Source organism: Tiliqua scincoides, chromosome 2 (genome assembly GCF_035046505.1).
Source record: "Tiliqua scincoides isolate rTilSci1 chromosome 2, rTilSci1.hap2, whole genome shotgun sequence".
Taxonomy (NCBI): domain Eukaryota; kingdom Metazoa; phylum Chordata; class Lepidosauria; order Squamata; family Scincidae; genus Tiliqua; species Tiliqua scincoides.
In genome coordinates, this window is record NC_089822.1 from 191268048 (window position 1) to 191289178 (window position 21131).

General features: G+C 39.1%; 1 protein-coding gene across 4 annotated transcripts in view; it reads right to left on the reverse strand.

Annotated features, from left to right (window-relative positions):
- Positions 1-4106: 4106 nt before the first annotated feature.
- The window catches only part of MAPK9 (mitogen-activated protein kinase 9), a 58455-nt gene continuing 41430 nt past the window's right edge, over positions 4107-21131 (reverse strand). For 2 of the 4 annotated variants that reach the window (XR_010793844.1, XR_010793845.1), the window contains exons 9-13: positions 20886-21010; positions 20249-20312; positions 19644-19715; positions 16979-17182; positions 4107-8360 (exon numbers count right to left, since the gene is read on the reverse strand). Coding sequence is in view for 2 of the 4 variants with exons in the window: in XM_066616797.1 (XP_066472894.1) it covers positions 17040-17182; positions 19644-19715; positions 20249-20312; positions 20886-21010 (404 nt within the window). In the remaining 2 variants the exon portion in view is untranslated. Of the gene's footprint in view, positions 8361-14350; positions 17188-19643; positions 19716-20248; positions 20313-20885; positions 21011-21131 lie in introns of those variants that run through there. The other 2 variants (XM_066616797.1, XM_066616798.1) reach the window with 2 other exon arrangements.

The following is a 21131-nucleotide window of genomic DNA, read 5'->3' on the forward strand; positions in this document are numbered from 1 at the left end:
GTCAGAGCAATAAAAGCAAATATACTATCCCTTATAATCTTAATATTTAAATCTTGTATTATAGGGTGTGTTGCACAACTATTTAATTTTCACAAATACAGAATTAAGGTTTATCCCATTAGAAATGTAGATTGTTAAAAACTAGGATTAACATGGCATAGGAAAGCGATTTGGGTGTGGGAGAAGAAAAGGAATGATGAAGTTGGGGAAAAATGATGTTAGGAGGCTGCAGGTTCCTTACTGTTCCTCTAGAACGGGGTGGGCAAACATTTTGGCAGGAGGGCCACGTCATCTCTCTGACACTGTATTGGGGGTCATGGAAAGAAAGAATTTACATTTCAAATTTGAATATATTTACGTAAATGAATGTATTAGAAACTGAACTTATATGAATGAATGAATTTTACTGAGCTTATTTAATACACATAAGAATTATAATTCAGTCATCTAGAACCACATGAGAACTACTAACTGTTTGCCACACAGCTCTTGCACAGTGAAAACATACAGACCAAGCCAGAAACACATGCATACTTAAGTTGTTCAGAGGCAAGGGAGGGGTGGTGGTAGAATAACACCCAGGGAAAACACACGGAGACTATAAAAGGCCTTGCTCTAACTCGGCCAGCAGATTGTGTCTGGCGGTTGTGACTGGCAGTCACAGGCCAGCGCAGACAGTCATGATGGGCCAGAGGCTCATTGGAGACTAAGAGCAACCTGAGTGCCAGACTGGGGGTCCCCAAATGGCCCAAGGGCTGGGATTTGCCCACCCCTGCTCTAGAACAAACTACTCTGAATCCAATCTCTGGTTATGCTTTTGAATTTTATGGGACATCTACATCATGAAGCCAATTTCAAACTCTGGTTTCACAGCCTGATTTGGACACAAACAATCCTCCACTGTGCACAAGCTGAAGAGCTATGGTGTGTTTTTTTTAACTACCATGATTTCTGCACATGTAAGCAAAGGCGGAAGGGCAAGGGAAGAAGAGAAACATCCAAGCCAGCAATTCTCCAGGACTTGTTCTCAAAGTTGGAAACAATGATTTCATGTTACATCTGAATAGAGCCTTTGTTAGTTATCCATTTCACATGATATATACAGCTGTGTAATGCAGATCTTGTCTGCAGCAACACAAGAAATGAAGAAATTCAATATCTTCTTCTTGTCCTTCAAATTTGTATTTCAAGCAAGACTTATTATTTGAGATAGTCAAGATAAAAGTTTCTGGAGGAAAGGAACTCTCTATACCAGTGATGGGCCCTCGAGTCAGGTGACTCGAGTTCAAGTCATACAAATCATTGTTTTTTGCTTGAGCCACCTGTACCAATGACTTGGGCACTGACTTAAGACTGAGTCTGTGGCTGGGTGTGCTTGCTTACTTTTTTGCAGCTTGAAAGACCTCGTGGGGCCATCATTCAGACTGGGCAAGCAACAGGAAAGTTCCAGCCAGAAGGCACAGAAGGGTTAAGGTTTTGCTTTTGCATCAAGGGTGAGTGGGGAGTGGAAGCCAGCTCTCTTTTCCTTCAGTGATCATTGGACAAAGGATAGGCAGTCTGATTTGTTTCTTTGAATGAGATTACATCCAAATCTCAAGACAGGAGGAGTCCAAGGGTGTTCTTGCTTTAGAATTGGCTGGAGAAGCCCAGGGAGGGGGAGGGAGCTGTTCGTAGCACTCATGCTTTCCAATCACATGGCTCCTGTGCACTCCAAGCTTGCAAAGCACAGGTTGCACAGAGCCTCACCAGAGCTGTGCAAGCTGCCCCCTCCCCTTCAGAGCAGGGAAGTGAAGTGTAGGGGGTGCACTCACCTGCCGCACCCACACTGCATGTTCCTGCTCTGAAGGGGAGGGGCTGCTTGCACACCTGCAGTGAGGCTCTGTGCAACATATAGGGCTTTGCAAGCAGAGGTGAGGCTCCCTGCAAAACTTAGCACTTTGCATCCCCTCTAGCTACACTACTGGTGGTTTCAGTTGTTAGTCGGGAGGAAGAAGCCTGACTGAATGACTGGCACACATGGGACTACTTCTGAGTAGAGATGCAAAGGATTGGATCACTCTGGTGACCCTCCTCTCTCTTGCCACTTCTGTCCCTGCTCTCATGCAGTCTGCCCCACCCGTCCCACTTTGTTTACAGATAAGCAGGGCCATCATGGGAGTGTTTAAAGAGAACCCCCACCCACAGAGGTAACAGCCCTGTTTTTTTTCCACAGCTGGGTTTTTAAAGGTTAGAACTCGAGACTCTAGTCTTTTTGAGTCACCAAAATGCTCTGGCTGACTTAGAAAATCTGCCCTTTAGGACTTGTTTTTGAATAGAGTTGTGGGGGCAGAGACTCGTGACTTGACTCAAGTCAAGCCATGCTGGACTCACCCATCCCTGCTCTATACAGGAAGTTCAATGCAGTCTTAATTTGCACATATTTGAGACACCCCACTTTACAAATTTGAAATTTACAAATTTTAAATAACACAATTAGTTGAATAGTTACTAACAAGCAACTCTAGACAATGGCAACTTCCTCTGTGGGGTTGGGAGAGAGCCCAGAAGATTACAAAAAAAAAAAAAAGGAGACAAAGAAAATGCGTTCACAGAGCTTATGCAATGGTTGGTGATAAGTGCCAGGGAAGACAGGAGACTCTTCTGACTGGAGGGAGATATAGGGCTCCATCCTATCCAGTTTTCCAGTGCTGGTGCAACTGTGCCAATGGGGCATGTGCTGCATCCTGTGGTGGGGCAGTGGTCAAGATTAGGGATACATTTATTCCCTTATCTTGTGGCTGCATTGCAGCTGCACCGGTGCTGGAAAGTTGGATAGGATTGGGCCCTGAGTCTTCTGCCACTTGCACTGAGGGAGCTGTCCCCTGTGGCTGTCTCTTGCAGAAGCACAGAGTGTGTTTCTTTCCCAAAAAGGTTACAAGAGGAATTTAATGCTTTCTCTGTTTCCTTGCCACTCTTTATTTTCCCTCACTGATTTCTCAGCCATTGACCACAGTAGCCACTCCCACTTGCCTCCTCTTCAACTCTCCCCTACATCATCTTGGGCAAGTATGCCTTCATTCATTAGTATTAAATGATTTTCCCCTAACCCAGGCCAATCCCGTGGTTTCCTGTGGGAAAGCTGATTTTCATTTATAAAAATTTTTCCAGGATCATAATGCCCACATGAACGGAGGGCTGCCTGTATGCAAAACATCTAATTATGTATACATTGCAGGACTCCAAAGAGGAGTTAGTGGAACCCTCAATTTGTATTGTGTATTTTCCTCCTGTGTGAAATGTTTTACTGCATGACGCTTTTATTGTACTTGTATATTTGTAAGCTATTTCAGATAATTATAGAAAAGGGTATAAACTGAATAAAATAAATATACCATCATGAATGAATAGCTGATGGCCAATGAAGGCAAGATTGTGGATCACATGGTGTATGTGGTATAGTTGTAGTAAGCTATAATTCCCAAGTTTCATTGGAAATGAGATCAACTTTAGCCACAAATTCCTTGCCTCATTGATTTCATTGCTGGTTAGTCATGACTAACTTTATCAGGATACAATTCTCATCTCTCAAAATTCTCAGTGACACTGTCTTGGTGATCTGTACAATTTAGGAACTTTCTACATGTTACACCAGTGTTTCTCAAACTGTGGGTCAGGACCCACTAGGTGGGTTGTGAGCCAATTTCAGGTGGGCCTCCATTCATTTCAATATTTTATTTTTAACATATTAGACTTGATGCTACCATGGTATGTGACTACTTGGAGAAATGTTACAGACCTGTATATTCTTTTAACAATGACAGTAAATGGGGCTTACTCTTGGGTAACTGTGCATAGGATTGCAGTTTAGAATTGTGCAAAATTTTCCTGCTTGATGATGTCACTTCTGGTCATGACATCACCTCTAGTGGGTCCTGATAGATTTTCATTCTAAAAAGTGGGTCCTGGTGCTAAATGTGTGAGAACCACTGTGTTACACTATTTGAGTTTCCCACTCCCACCCCTAAAACCCTAGTAGTTAAAAATATAGCTGACCTCAACTCTCCTTCTCACAACCCTCAGTTTCAAAAACATACAATTACTGACTTCAAAACACAGAAAACACACTATGATTCTTCAGTACACTTTTAAGTCCACATTTATTGAATTTTTTACAGTGATTTTATTATTGATGTTGAAGGACAAGACTATTGGGGGAAAAATGGAAACCCAAATTTAACTAAGGCTAATAGCTACTACTCTTTAAAAATTTACTGACACATTCTTTTCAAAAGTTGAATTCTGCTGGGGAAAGGCCTCAAATCTTTTTGAAATTACCATGATATAAAATAGTTTGCCTTCATTTTCCACAGAGCATTTCTTTTATTGCACAAGTATCAAGAATGAAATATGTCAAGAGCCTCATTTAGTAGGCAGCACAAATCACTTTATGTAGAGAGACACACATTTAGACTTCAAAAGGACTTGTCCAAAAGCACGTCAAACTAAAATAATGGTTGGAGACTCTGAACAGAACAGATATTAGAGCTTGATGCTATTTCTGTGATAATGTGTATATGTATTTATTTGAATACAGATATATACATTGCAACACACATTATACAATTATGTAAAAAAGAAAAGCTTATGGGAACAATCTGAAGAGATTATAAAAATGCAGATGAGGAAACAATTAAGGCCATTTGATAAAACATTAAAAAAAACACAGAGCAGTTTACCTGCTCAGCTTATAGGCATAATGTGCTAGGTCCTTCTGTGTAAGCTCCACTGAAATCAAGCTTATTAATTTGGAGAGGGCTCACACGGTAGAAGTTCACAACACATTGTGCCCTAAGCCATAGTCTATCCGGATTGTTTCAAGTGAGTGGTGTAAACTCCCAAAGGAAGGACTACTAGGCCAGACTTCTACCGTCAACTATAGTTAGTTGTATCTTTAATTTTTATAATTTGAAGGCTTCAGGCCAAGTCACACAACAATTTGCAAGCTTATTTCAGTCTATGCTCTACAGTGATGTTGTGGGGGTTATTACAGATTTGATAGTATCAATAGCAAAGCAGCTGCCCATCATGTACCCAACTTTGGGATTTCACACAGCACTGCAAATACTTCAACAAGATAATTTACCCTAGCTGTTAATATTGTGCGAATCAAACTATGAAGAGCACTAGAGAAACTTCAAGGGGCATGAAAACCCCTAACCAGACATTGAGCATTTGCCACTATATACTATGGTGGACTGAAAAATATAGCAAAATGCTCATTATCCTAAAACTTTATAATAGCGTTGCTATACCAGATGGCGCTCTCTCTCTCTCTGTGTGTGTGTGTGTGTAACTTTTATTTAAAAGTACTTCACTGTCAAAATAAAGTTGTATGATACTTTTGAAGTTACCTGTGATATCTGGCCCTTGTAAATAAGTTCCATGCATTACCCAGTAAAAGACTTCAAAGAGGCAACAGCCTTTTGTAGAAATCTACACTTTCAGTAATAATCCATTTTCTGTTTGGAAAAAAAACCCAGAAAACTTGAAAAAGCACAATAGCTTAACATAATAAATTATTTAAAAATCTATGTATATAAAAATGGCAACCATATTGCTATGCCAATTGTTGAAAAAGTCACCTAGGCATCAAAAATTCATTTAAAAAGTTGTGCACATTTGCTTTAGTCATCACCATTTCCTCTAGAAGATGATAGCACCACACTTCAATTTCTGCTATTAAAAAGCTGGAAGTTTACACCACTCTTATGCACTCACAGAGCAATCAAATATGGCCACCATTAATGCACACAGCTCATCTTCACTATGAACAGGAAAAAAGATGATTCAGCTTCCTCTGTATTTCAGTCTAAGGCACACGTGCAGCCTAAAGCCCTATTTCAGAAAACATTCATGCGCACTTGCAAGAGTAATACCACTGGCAGGATCAGTTTTTCTCACGAAGATGGGATCCCAACTGTATGCAAGCTTCATATCGGTTGTCTGAATAGCATGTACAATAAGGGGCCTGATTCCTATACATTTATCTGGGAACTTCTATACTATAAATGCTGAAAACCTAAGTTGTGATGTATATTACACCTTCTGTAAAGATTAACACCTTCTGATGAAGGATCTTACTACTATTAGATATTTGATTTAAATAAAATTTGATTCATCCTAATCTAATCCAGAAAAGCATCAAGCATTTTCTTGAAATTCTTGAAATTGAATGAACAAACTTGCAGCTAAATGCCGAAATGAAGTGTGCACCAGTTTTCGTCGCAATTTGACATTTACCTTAATTTCAGAAATGGAGCACACAGACATTTAATAAAAATGCATATCCAACTCTTTAAAAAATAAATTTTTAGAAGTACTGTAATGCACTGATGCTGACAGTCATTCATCTGCCACCCTCCAGGCAACCTAACTCACAAAGAACATGATCATGTGGGTACAGTGCTGACATGCAGAAAGATCATGCATTGGGCTGGAGAGACCTTTCTCTCCCCTCCCCCCCCCCGGGTTATAGAAGACAGCATGTCAAATTATCACCAAGTATATAGCCCTTTCCAGCCATCCTCAAGCAGGGGTTGAAGGAGCACATAAGCAGCATTTCCAGCAGCAAACTGGTAGCACGCATGGATGCCCATGCATGTATAGACGGGAAGGGAGGGGAGGAAAAAATGGCCTTATGTGCTATGGAGATCCTTTCACATACAGGAGCTGGACTCGCACTAGACTGCAACCACTTGAAAACACTGAATATGTGTAATGATAGAAAGGAGATCTGACTGTGTTCAAGATAATCCTAAAGTGCTTCCAAAAAAATAAAAATAGAATAGATTGCTGTGCAAAAGAAATTCAGCCATTCCTTTGAAAAATTGACATGCTGCTACTTAAAGTGAAAGTTACTACATTGTTGTATATTTTTATTTAATATATCTTTCAATTTTGTAAACAATTTGAATTTTAACCACATTTGGAAACCAATTATTTACTTCCAAGATAGGGTTTTTGCACTTTTTCTTTTAACTCAAACATTGAAATAGTGGACCAACTAGTTCTTAAGAAGCATTAGATGCACATGAATTCATGGCCGTAGAATCAACAATAAGGACTGCAATTTCTTTTTTTTAATAAATACTTTTTATAGTTCAAAAATGTGAAGATACTCTCAAATTGCAGTTTTCCTGCTTGTCTTGTACATATAATAAGATGTCTTGCAGTTCTTTAGGACAAGAGATTCTCAACATGCAGCGTGAACATAACAGAACTTATTACATAAGAATATGAACATGAACCAGCTAACAAGTTATCTTAAAATTTGATTTACTTTTATCATACCCCATAATAAAAAGTAATCTCAGCAATATTCATGGTGAAGTAATTACATTAAAGATAGGCAAGTCAGTTTAACCCAAATCCAGGTTCTGCACCTGGAAGCAGATGTGCACATGATGAACTTCAAGCAAGATCTCTATGTACACACACCCCCAGGAAAGAATCTGGCTCCAACAGTATCACGAAGTGCTGCATCAAGCCCTCATCAATTCCACACTGTACTCATAGGCTTCCTTTCTGTGTAAAACTTACGGACATCACTGATTTTCACACTAAGAGAGGTTGATCAAGATTCCTTAATTTATAATGCTGTGTGTTGCAATCCAAGCACTCTGCACAAACTGTATTTTGCAAGGCTGAACCAGGATTCTATATGGCGTGGTCAGGGAAGGATGCGTCTGCACTTGGAATCAATTTTCAATCATTTCTAAGGAATGCTATACATTAGACATGTTATCACATTATAATGTCTGCTGCTTTTGTTTAGGAAACCAGAGTCTCCATTTCAAGATGCTGTAAATTTGTTGAGTTTCAGTGCAACATAGATGAATTTTCAACTTTCAATTTTTTTTTGTTGTGCCCCAAGGCACAACAGAAGTCCATAATATGTCTTGATTACTGTGGGACTCAGATCCAAAAGAACTGCACAACTAGTTCCACATACCCTAAGAAGTGTTAGATGCGCATGTCTCAAACAGAAGCCCACCTCCACCTAAGTGCACGGCACACCTCCTTTGAGAAGAGTTTCAAACAATGTACATGGATGCCTTCAGGATAAAAGCAACCATTCAGGCCTTAAATAAACTTAGGTTTAACTAGCCTGCATGTTTTGATACATTTATCTAAAATAAAATAGCCTCTGAAATAGCGTGGCATGTATTTACTTAGGGCTTTTTCATATATCATGGGAAGCAGCAAAAAAGAAGCACTAGTGACTTGTGCTTTCTTTTCACACTGATACTGCAATGTCATGCAAAGGGACACTTCATGCATCTCCCCACAGACAGTCTTCGCCACTTTTCCCCCACGGCTTCCTGTAATGTACAGAAAAAGCTCTCCATTACCTTTTTGATATAAGAGCAATGCAGACACATGCCTCTCACATAAATCATAAATATGCACGTTCAGACAAAATAATTTCCTCCAAGTACTTTCTACAAACAGTTCCAGCTGAAAATGGGGTTGGTTCTAATTTCTGTAATGTTTCTTAAGACAAGACTAGGACACATGGCAAAACAGAACATCTTATAAATCTACTCCATTTCTGCAACGTCATCCAGCAACTCAGTGTATATTTAGAATAATATGAAGAGTACAGAATAAGAACATTTAATAGCCAAAAATCTTCATATTCCTTTTCAGGTGAGCAGTTAAACATAGCAATTACTGTGTAACTATTAATGAATTATGAACATTTCCGGTAATATGTCAGAACATGCTAGTCAACAATCTGATGGCATGATTTTAGTACTGAAATATATTACTTTAACATACACACAGATAGGTTTAAGAAATGTAATTATTTAAGTGTCTCAAAATACACCAATTATAGAAGACAGAAAATACTTGAGATTTTATCTATTTGATCTAAGAAACAACCTTACTGAAAATTATAGGCTTCACTGTTAGACCTTTGAAAATAATATAGATAAGTTAAAATCCACTTTGTATCAGTACTTACATTCTTTTGTGGCAACAAGATCAGTTGTGCAAATTTATGCAGGCTTAGATCACAGTTCTATACTTACTCATTAGTAGTCCCAGTCATGCAATTAAAAATTCAAAATCCAAACTATTGAATGAGCAAATGCTAGAACTTAACCATTTAGGGCTGGGGCAAACATAATGCCACCCAAACAGCTAAGAAATTAGGAGTGGTCCACAGGATCATGCATTCTCCTTGTGCTTTGATACCCCCTTATTTTTTAACACTCAGACACCAAATGAATTTCATACAAACTAGTCAAAAGAATTATCCTCATTAGTTGATTATCTTGGACTTTTACCTATAAAGTGATAAAACAATTTGCAAGTCTGAATCTCACATTCTGTGATTGAACTCTGTCTTTTTGGATTTGAATCCTGTACAAATTCCATTAGTGGGCTAGGACACCTCCCTTATGAGGAAAGGCTACAACATTTGTGGCTCTTCAGTCTAGAAAGAAGGTGCCTGAGGGGGGACAAGATTGAGACATATAAAATTATTCAGAGGATGGATAGAGGGAATTTCTTTTCTCTTCCACACTAACACCAGAGCCAGGGGGACATCCACTAAAACTGAGTGGCAGAAGAGTTAGAACAGACAAATGAAAATATTTCTTTAGCCAGCGAGTACAGGTTGAATCTCTTATTTGCACAGAATCTCTTCCCAAAACTCAGTGGATGGCAATCCATTTAAAAAATGTCCCTTTGCTGGGCGATTTAAAAACAGCCTTGCTGACCTTTGTGATGTAAGACAGACTCATTAGGCAGACAATCCATCAATCAGTCTCTTTCCAGGCGCTTAGAAAGGCTTCGCTCTGGGCCAGCCATCCCTCCCTTCACCTGAGCAAAATGATTACCTTTCTTTCATGTGCTCAGGGAGCGAAGCCGTTATAAGAGAGAGAATGATTGATGGATTGTCAGCCGGCTGCCTTCTCTCACATTAATGAGTATTGTTAAAGGACATTTTTCCCTTAATTTAAAGGGCCCTTCTCATCACATTGAGATAAAACCACAGGTAAAAAAATCTGTGGATAATTAGGTTATACTTTAATCTGTGGAACTCTTTGCCACAGATGTTGTGATGGCACCTAGCCTAGGTGCCTTTGAAAGGGAATTGGACAGATTTATGGAGGAAAAGTACATTACAGGTTACAAGCCATGATTACTATATGCAAGCTCTGAATTTTTAGAAGTGTCTCTGAATGCCAGGAGCAAGGGAATGGCAAAAGCATATGGGTGTCTTATTGTCTTTAGTGCTCCCTGAAGCATCTGGTGGGCCACTGTGAGATACAGGAAACTGGACTAGATAGGCCCTTGGCTTGATCCAGCAGGGCTCTTATATACAATATATATTTTGTATACAAAATATATTTTGTACAGTTTGGATAGTAAAATTTGCTTTCCAAATAAACTTTTAGGCACAGAACAGGCTAAATGTGAAAAGGCTAAATGGTAAATGAATAAGGCCTCAGAGTTGGTGGGGCACTGCCTTATGCTGGAACTCTGAGCAAGTGAAAGATTGAACTCTACCATCTGTATTTCTGAAACTAATAAGTGCAACATTGTTACTAACAGGTCTAGACTCTAGAGCATGATTTGGAAAAATCAATATACCTACCACAGTCTACCATAAACCAAGTCATGCTAATAGTATCAAATACTAATAACATAGTCCAATTCTCACCAAGGTGATTAAATACAGTTTGGGTTGTGCCCTCCAGGCTACAGGTGGGGGATTCACGTGTTTAAATGCTCCTGTACACCATAAATCCCCTGCACATTAGAAAACTAGATGGCAAAGAGGAGGCTAGGTTATACTTCTCTCTCTGAAATGTAAGCTCTCCATGTAGAGGTCTGTATCATGTACCACTCAGCCAACTATACCACAAATTAGTACTATATTGCTACTATATAGCATGTTACTAGAGACTGAAGGTACCAACAACACTGCAAGCTATTCTAAAACAAACTATCTAGCATCCATTGCTGAAAACAATGACCCAGCTTGTGGTACATTTCAGGCAACTAGCAACGAGTTAACTCCGTCATCAGAAGACGTCTGATATTTCTCAATTTTTGTTTAAACTGTTTGACATTCATCAGCTACAGCAAATCTTTGACTGCTTCTGAGGAATTCAGGTGAGTAACTGCATACCCTGCAATATGTTCAAGGTGAAAAGGGACATTCTTGGCATGAGTGGTGGAAACAGGGAGAGGGCCGATTGGCATGGTCAGGCAACCGTAGAATCAACTCAATCAGATTCAAATTAAGCAAAAATATCAAGTCCACAAGAATATGCAAACAACTGGCACCAGATGACAAAAGCAGTAAGGCTAATGCTGCATTTCTGACACTTTAAACTGAGGAAGACAACAATCTGACTAGTTAAAAGGTTAGCCAATGAGGTTCGCCAAAGGTATGGCAGAGAACTGGTAAGCAGAAACAGAAACTAAGTAATCAAAGACTACCTTTGAGCACATGCAGAGTGCTTTCCTCTCACCACTGAGAAATATTCACTTTCCTTGCCCATACTTTTAGGATTAAAATAGTAGCGCTTCAAGAGTGATGACATACCTCCCACACAGATTAAAATCCCAGCACTTTTTGCCCATTTTATGACCTTCCTGAAGTTGCCACCTGTTACAATTATCTTTAGAAATTAAGCATGACTTCATCCATTTGCCAAGGAACACCCAGAGAAAACATATTCACCTCCCTTCCACACAAAAATCCAATCAATTTTCCTCCTCACTTCCAGCAACTTCTCACAATCTTTTTTTATTTCCAAGATGCTCCTGCTGCCTCATTTTTACTGATAAAGTACCACATCTTTCCCCAATCCCACCCAACTTGGTATGTGCCAAGAATCAGTTTTGAATACTAGAAAGTATTGAAATATGTGAATTAAAGATACTTCTGAACCATTTTCACCACCATTTCAGCTTCCTCATCCATTTAAGATTCAAGAGTAGGTTGCTTTGGAGTATATGCATAGCCCAGAGTTTTTGGTATAAAGGCTAAAAGTTTTTTTTCTTCTCTACTCTTCTACCTCTACCGCTCTCTCATACACACTCACTCCCCTCCCTAACTTAAGTCATTTCTGCCCAATGTTGCATATACGCAACAGGGATCAAATGTGTACACCTATGGGCTGGGCAGAAATTAATCTCCCCACCCCAGTTTTCTTGTTCAAGCAGTCCAATTCACAACTAAAGAAATTATTCCATTCCATTGCATTACATTCAGCACCTCTAGTGGCTGAATGAGATATATACCAATGTTGGGAGACCTGGAATATAAATACAAACAAAGTTAATGTCTACATTAAACTTATACAGAGCAGAAACTGAGACAAAACAAGTTTATGATTTGCACTGTAGCTTGCTTGACGCTTTTTCCAAAATCCATTCCTTCTTCCTGTGAAAATCAATTTTGCCCTCTGCTCCCCTCCTCCTTCCACTCCTATCCACTTAATATATTAAATCATCGGTTCTCCATTTATGTATATGTTATTTACATGTCAGATATACAGTGCAGCCCTCAGGCCAAAAAGTTTGGAGACACCCGATTTCCCTTGACAAACGCCTCCTACCTTCCTAATGTTCTAGATCAACTGAGAGATACAACGGAAGCTTCTCTCCCAAGACAAACAGCTGTGTGGGGGGGGGGGGGAGAGCATCAGCACACAAGGTTGAAGTACCCCTACTTGTGCACTATGGCCCCTATTTTTAAATTAGCATCCTCCCTGTCTGGTCGATATTTTTAATGAAACAAAAACAGAATAACAAAGGATGTATTTAGTGTCACATGTAGTTTGATCCTTGGTGAAAATGTATAGTCATGTGAACACCAGTTGGCAACTCCTTTTAGATGTCTTGACTTGAGCTAAAAAAGCATATAAAGAAATAGTTGATTTTTTTATAGGATGACATTTTCCCCAGGAAAATGGAATCAAGGTGCTCTCTGAACTAACACTGGGACAGCTAGAGAGCAATTGAATTCTGGTTATTTGAACAAAACCCCAACAGCCTGCTCTCCGCTATTCCTTAAACTGTTGACTCAGCTCTGACTGCCATTACATCAAGTGCTAGGGTGCCAGTCCTACAGCTAGTCAGCTCTGGATGCTGCAACCCTTTCTGATCATAAGCCATACTAAACTACTTTAATGTGCTTGGGCAACTCTGTATCCAAAGTAAGAGGCCAGGACTATTAATCCAGCCACCATGCCACCTTGCTTAGAGGCTATTGGTATTTCCAATCCCTTCCTCCTTAACTTGAAAAAACTCTTGCGTAGCATTCATTCCTAAGTGCTAGTGTTCTGGAGAGCTTTTTGTACCAGAAATCCACTACAAAGCTCCATACTCTCCTGCTACTGTGATGCAGTTTGTACAGCAGAAGATATCATAATCCAATTACTATACTATATACTTCATACACATTTGGTATAAGAATTTCCTATATTCATAATACTTGAATGTTTTGTATTTATAAAAATAGTTCAACCACAGCACTTATTTTTATTATAATTCCAGAATTATGTAAACTTCAAAAAGATTTACATCATATAGGCTTATACATTTTAACATTACATTTTAATTTTTTTTAATGTAATCATGTTACAGTGGATAAATCCACATCAAAATGGGAATTTAAAAAAAACCACACACACTGAAGCATATATTCTCAATATAAGGTGAGAATTTTCATGTTTCAGTTTCAATTTGCAAGTACAACAGATTTTATTTCTACAACCAAACAGCATATTCAGAGTTTCTGCTTCAAAACATTCAGAGTTTAGTTTGATAGCTTCATAGATGTGTCACTCTTAAATGTTCAAGTTACATAATAGTTTTTCCTTAGTGAAATAGAGCAGGAGCATCAAACTCAAAAGGATGGGCTGCATCCCTCACCCACCAGATGCAGTTCTTAAAATAATGTTTTCAGTCAACATCAAATACCTATATTGATTCTACCTCACTACAGTTGAAAAAGATGAGTAATTTTCTTAGGTTAGTGAAGGGGTCCTCACTCCTTGGGAGTAAAACTCCCAAGAGAGGAATGCAGTGATGCAATCCCCAGGATTGAACCACTGTCTGGGGGAGGAGCTCTCTTACCTACAGGAATAAGCAGCAGCATCCCGGGGTGCAGGGAGCCTTGCAGATGCCTCTGCAGGGCTCCCCAATGCGCAGAGATTGAAAAAAGAACGATCGCAACCCACTTCCGGCTTGCGATCATGAAACTGGAAGTGGGTCCCGATAGTTCTATTTTCATTCTCTGCGAGTTGGGGAGCCCTATGGAGTTATATGCGGGGCTCCCCACACCCCTAAGATGCTGCTGCCCGTTCCTGTAAGTAACAGAAAGCCCCTGGCCTACCCCAACAGCAGCGCGATCCTGGGGATTGCTTTGCTGCATTCCCCCTTCCTGCCCCTTAAAGGGATGAAGGCAAAGGAATTCATGCTGGGGCACTGCGATGCCCCAGTTTGAAAATCTCTAGGTTAGTGTTTTAGATTTGGTAAACAAAGTCAGGAAGGATTCCATATGTACTTTCCACATCTAGATGGAGAGATCTATTACGATGCCATTACAAAATACAAACTCAATTTTATGAGTCAAGATTTGGGAGCCAAGCAGTCAAATAAACTGCACTCTCCATCTCAAATCCATCTTGGTTGCCTCTATTGTATACCACTTAACATTTGTATGATGCTTTCTGAGAGCACAATGCACTTCACAGGTATTTTTATGCAATGTTACAATAACTTTGTAAGGCAAGCATTATCCCCATACTGCACCTGGGGAAGCAGAGGCTGAGAGGGAGTGGCTTGCTTGAGGTCAGCTGGAGAGTTCAGGGCAGAGGCAAGATCTGAACATGAAAGTTCCAATTCCCTGCTCAGTCTTAGTCACTATGCTATACCATCTCACTCATACTACGCTGTGAAGTGTCACATATATAGATTCTGCTGTATAAATAAAAAATAGTTATGGTAGAGATCCAAAGGGCCACACACAATATTCGCAGGAGTATATGTAATCTTCACAGAGTAAAATTTAAACATGCACTGGGGATTTTCAGCCCATCCAGGGAACCTTTGGGAGGTACATTGGGTATGGTATATGGGCTGCAACTGGAAATGAAAGTCTGTAAACCCACATGTGAATCATTTCCTCTAGGTATTTGGGGATCTTGGAATCCTGGTCAAAAATTTAACAGGAGCTCTTTAGAGGCTGAATTACATCAAAGAGCCATCACAGACAAGAGGGTCTATCACTGCAGATCTCAAGAGCAGTATTTTCACACAGTGGCAGTTCACATGAGACTCTCGGGTCTGTATATGAATGGATCTATATGCATGCTTGAAACAGTCTTTGATTTGAGAGCAAATTCTAGAAATTTCATCATCCATCTACAAAGGCATAAGAAAAAATGCAGTAGCAAAAGTTCATACCAAAATGAACCAATCAGTCAATAAAGTGCTGGTGCCAGAGTAGAAAGTTGGCATATGCAACTTGCCTTTGGTTATCAAAAACAGACTCCAACTTTTTTTTTACTGTGCAGATGACACCTTTCCATTCCCATTCCAAAGTTCTTCATTATTCCGAGCTTACCCGTAAATCTCAATTCTACAGCCTGGGATTGTCTCATCACTTATCCCATACCATCTTTCACATATATGTGCATGCGCGCGCACAGAGAACGCTATCATAGTCTGGTAACCTACCTACTACATTCACACAAAAAATTTCCTTATAAAATATTTGTTGGGTTTTGCCCATGCTCAAGGTATGACCAATTATGATTTCTGGAGCTAAAATGTTATGCCATTTTGGACCTAGAAAGAGACTGAGCCAATTCAGACTAAGTTTTATCCTTGGAATTTGCAACAGGGAAAGAAAGAAAAGAATTACACATTATGAATTTCAATTTTTAAACTTATAGTACAATCCTATGTATGTCTACTCAGAATTAAGCCATATTGATTTCAGTGGAACTGATGTAAATGTGTATAGGATTGTAGCCTTAGTCTTTTTTGTTCATGTGGTGCAGTGTTTGAAATACTGTAGCCCTCTTGTATGAAAGTTTAAAAAGCATTTACTTACTGTGCAATGGTCCCTTTAACACACCAAAAAAAAAAAAGTATCTGTATGCCGATTCAGCAGTCAGGTCAGGGCAATCTTCAAAACTATCACACCCTCCCAAATGTTATCAGATTTTACAAGACTATGTCAGACTAAGAACTTTTCAAGGAGGATTTTTTTTAAGAGGGGACAAGTGTTTATGCTTATACAAAGACAAAACACACATTCCTTATTTAAAACATCTACACTAAATTCATAGATGCAAGAATTAAGAAGAATCCCTCAATGGCACTTTTACTTATTTCTACCTACTCCTTGAAATAACACCACTGAAAGAGCACATTCAGAGAAGCAAAGTCACATTCAAGTGTTCAGATAAAGCAAAATGTCAGTTTTGCTTTCTCCAGGGAAAGGTATACAAAAAGATTGGGAAATAAAGAGAAAAAAGGCCTCAAGAAAAAGAGTAATGCAGAAAAACAATTGTCTGTTACAGTACTGAATTCCAATGAGATACACTAATACGGCAAATGTCTGTAACCACACACTGAAGATATACATTCAACATCACCATTAATGGCTTTTTAAAAAACGTGTTTTGCAAGTTTATACTGACTATGTGTATGTTTCAGAAATCTGACAGAATGCCCATGATCTGAGCTTGGCGTTACTTTTAACTGCTCATCTGATATAGGTAAAACAGAAACAGGTTACAGTAATGTCTATACTGTGTTTTGCCTCTTGAAATGCAAAGTTGCTTTCATTCCACAACATTAAGCAGACAGTCTTATTGCAACTGAGTAAAATCATAGATATTACTTTAGAGGAACATGCAGAACATAGAGTTTTTCCTACTTGGTTCCATAAACTTACAAGCAATTCAGGCCCAACAGAAGCAAAAGTTTCTTTGCCAATGTTAAATCTGCAAAGCTGATCACCGGCATCCTTCAAGCGTTCCTGTCAAAGCATCAAGGCTGCTGTCTGTGTCTGAAGCCAATGTCTGTTCTGTCGACATGGATGAAATGTCATTGATAGATGATGACTGGGAAGGGCTGGTGTTGCTATTCACTGCTGCATCTGTGCTAAGTAAACCAAGCATAAGAAAATCTGAGGCAAGACACGGTTGAAAACATAGACAACATTTTAGGATTCATAACAATTTATTTTCCAAACACAATGTCTTACTGTTTTATTTATTAGTATAAATGCAGCATTGTAAAGATTTGCTCAAGATTAAATATCTGTGCGCATCAAGGTTCAATAGGAAGCAAGTGTGTTGTACAATGAACAAAATTAGAAGACGAAGCCTTTGTGTTTTGAATTTAATAGAGCAGGGGTGGTCAAACTTGCTTAAGAGTCACATACAAAAAACTTCAGATGTTCTGACAGCCGCAAGAGAAATGATTGAAAGCCGCAATATTTATGAAGCATTTAAATTCTTAAGTATATTTACTCACAATGAACATTAAACATATGTTTTAATCCAGTGGACTCTCAGTTTTTATATTGTGATGCAAAAAGGAATTCAGCCAACATATTTCCATGAGCCACACATTTTATGTCAAAGAGCCAAATGTGGCTTAGAGCCATGGGTTTGGCCACCCCTGATATAAGGCAAACATTCATAGAGCAGCTAGATTTATTTTTCCTTTTTTTGTAGTATTCTAAAACTTTTTTGATTTATTCAAAAATATTACCCATAACTCTAAAAATATGGAACTTCTGTTTGGACAATCTAAGCACTATGCTGTCTGCAATTAATGTACTGTCTTCAGTAGACGTCCACTCTGTGACTGTCTTTGCAGTTATGTTATGTGCACACAAAATTGCTTGCAAGACCTTCCAGAACTGGAGCATGAAGCATATCTCCCCTTGTCCTTGAGTAATTTCTTGGTACAAAGAATCTCAGTTCCAGCCCAGTTCATAAATGGCTCAGCCGCACCCCTTCAGTAGCATCAGCCTTCTCTGCTGCTGACTACCCTTTTTTCCTCCCCTTCCCAAAATTTACCACTGCAAGAACCACCAGTAGCGACTAGTGAAAAGTTCACCCAAACTTCCCATGGTTCTCACCTGCAATTAAGGCATCTGATTATTTCTCATTAGACAGTTATAAAAATACTGTACACCGTAAGTGTTGAAAAGATTAGCTGTATGAATAGATTCAATTCTACTTTACTTTTGCAGTGCTCCTTTGTGCTTTGTACTATGCTGTAACATGGGGGAGGGTAATGGAGGGGGTACTGAAAACCCCTCCTTACTCTTTTCCAGTTCCAGGGAGACTGCTGACCAGTCAAATATAGTGTTCACCACTAACTACCCCTTCTTCAATTTCACCCTTTGATTTCGACAAAATGACTTCAAAGTAATTGGGACTCTTGTCTGCTGGAGCCTTTGGAGACAGAAAATGGTCCTAGATATTTGTTGACAGATTTTGATACCTCTTTTCCTATGCCCAAAGATGAGTACAGTAATAAGAATTAAAATACAATAAAAAATAAAATAAAACCATTAAAATTTATCAAACATCCTGTGATGCTCAGTTATGTTTGCCTGCCTCCTCCTTAGAACATGAAGGATGCCAAGTAAAGTTTCTTTGCGGGTTCAACACTTCTTTAGATGTTGGGCCTTCAGATATATGGTAAGGACTGATTCCAGAACTGTTTTTGTGTTAGAAATCTTGATAAGCTTCTTTGCGTCTGAACCCATTAGGAAAGTCTCATGTATTCCACATCCATGGGATTTAGAAATGAAAGAACCAGCAAGTGGGTGAGCAAGTCTTGTCTCCAGAATCCCTTTTGATGGGTTGACAACAGTGTTTCTCAACCAGTCGTACAGGTAACACCAGTGGTACTTGAGGTGGTGTCTTGTGGTACTTGCGGGACCCTGGACAACTGCCACCTGGCAGCAAGACCAGGGACGTGACACAATGTACTGTGGTAGGAGGCAACAAAGCATGCTTTTTGGCACTCAAAAAGCCATCCCATCCACTCTGAGCCTCTTACTGATGTTTGTCACGTTGTATCTGACCTCCCAATCCATAAGTAACTGGCAATGATGTCATCTCCAGTTACTTCTGATGGTATTACGAATAGGTGGACCATCTGAAGTGGTATGGTGGAGGACAAACATTGAGAAACACTGGTCTACATGAAACTATGAGTAGGATCTTTGGTAAGGGCATTTCAATGGTTGTCAGTACCTTCTCCTGCAGGACAGCCTTGATCCCCTGACTCCAGGGAGAGACAATACCTTTCACTAGCACCCAGGATCATCATCCCCAGAACTTTTTTCTCAAAATACTCCCCCTTCCCCAATGACCTGTCTTTAAAGAAAGAAAGCAGCCCCCAAGGTCTTATCGCCTCTTTCCTCAAAGCTAATGTTGGAATCCTGTAAGCTTCAGTATCTCACTTCATTTATTTTGAATGCTAAATCTGAAATAAGACAAAGTAATTCTGTACAAAGTTATTCTGCAAATCTGAAGATTTAAGTTGGCATAAACATCTGAAAACAAAAACAGGCCATTACGTCAATGACTAACCTGAAGGCTGTTCTTTTACCAAACCATTCTTATTTCTTTCTTCCCAATCCATTACTTCTTTATATATTAGTTCTTTATATTAGAAAGACAGGGAGAAAAAAGGGACACAACCCATTACAAAAAGAGCTTTCTTTAGTTTTTAAAATCAAGAAGCAATTTAAGACAGCATAGGACTGCTTATTCACTGTCACATATTTTGCCATTAGCACAAATACAGTGTTCAGTTAAAAGTGTTTCATTTTACACATGAAAACAAATACAAACTATATCACCCCTAGCATGGAACCATTTTTATTTATAGTTTTACAGGCAGTGCCAACATACAATTTTACTTCTAGCTGCAATACAATACATTCCCTAGTGTTCCATTTGTTAGGCAAGCCAGCTTGCACATGACCAAGTATTTAACCTAGCCCTATCTACTGTTAGTCATACGTGGTATCAGAGTAAAAAAAAATCATTCTAACAGATCACTTTAACTAAAAGATCTTACCATAATACATTACAGATTTACTGAGCATTTTAGCATACTGATTTCAGCAACAGATCAGGAAGACTAGTACTTTGCCATGCATTACACCAGCCATATACAATATTTTGATTACCTTTCCATTCTTCAATGGCATGTTCTCTTTCTTCCAACTGTGCATCATAGATTTGAGGTGGTGGCTACAAAGAAAGTAAGGTTTAAAACAGAAGTCTTGCACATCAATTCATCTAACTCACACTACAGTGGAGATACAAGAGGCAGAAGGTTTGTGTTGCAATACAAAGGTTTGTGTTGAATACCACTTTGGGAAGTTCTTCTGGGCAAGCTCCAGGGCAATCTCCCCTAAAATGATTAAGAGCTGCAGAAGAGCACATTCTTTATCAACTTTTCATCTTGATTCATTTCTACACTTGCTGCATAATGACTGACATTTTAAAGTGCCATAATTATTCTAATAAACTGCAGATAAACTTAGATTTTGAGGTGCCGTTATGCCTATGCAGTTTGTGGTATTTTTTCCCCTTATGAAACACAAGCCCAATATATCAGACATTTTTCAAAATGGCAAATTTACTGTCCAATCCTTTAGCAGACTGCACTGCAATTACTGCACTGCAGCTTAACATTTGCTGTGAGGGCAAGTTTTAAGTACACTTTTAAGTACACTTTCAGTTTTCCTCCAAGACAAATGGTAAAGCTGTGGTCATGGTGACTATAAATCTCTTTTGAATGAACTTCAAAGCTAAACTTACCGCTTCTGCTTCAGCTGGGTCATACCAAACCGTAATATATGGATGACGCAAAGCTTCATCAACCGATATTCGTTTGTCTGGATCTACTACTAGCATTTTTGATAGCAAATCTCTAGCTTGACTGGCTAGAAAGTAGAAGGGGGGGAAGTGTGATTACATGTCAGCAGCCAACTACCAAGTTGAAGCATAAAGACAAGGTACAAAATGCACATTAATGGGGGACAAGACGCTAACAAAAATTTTGGT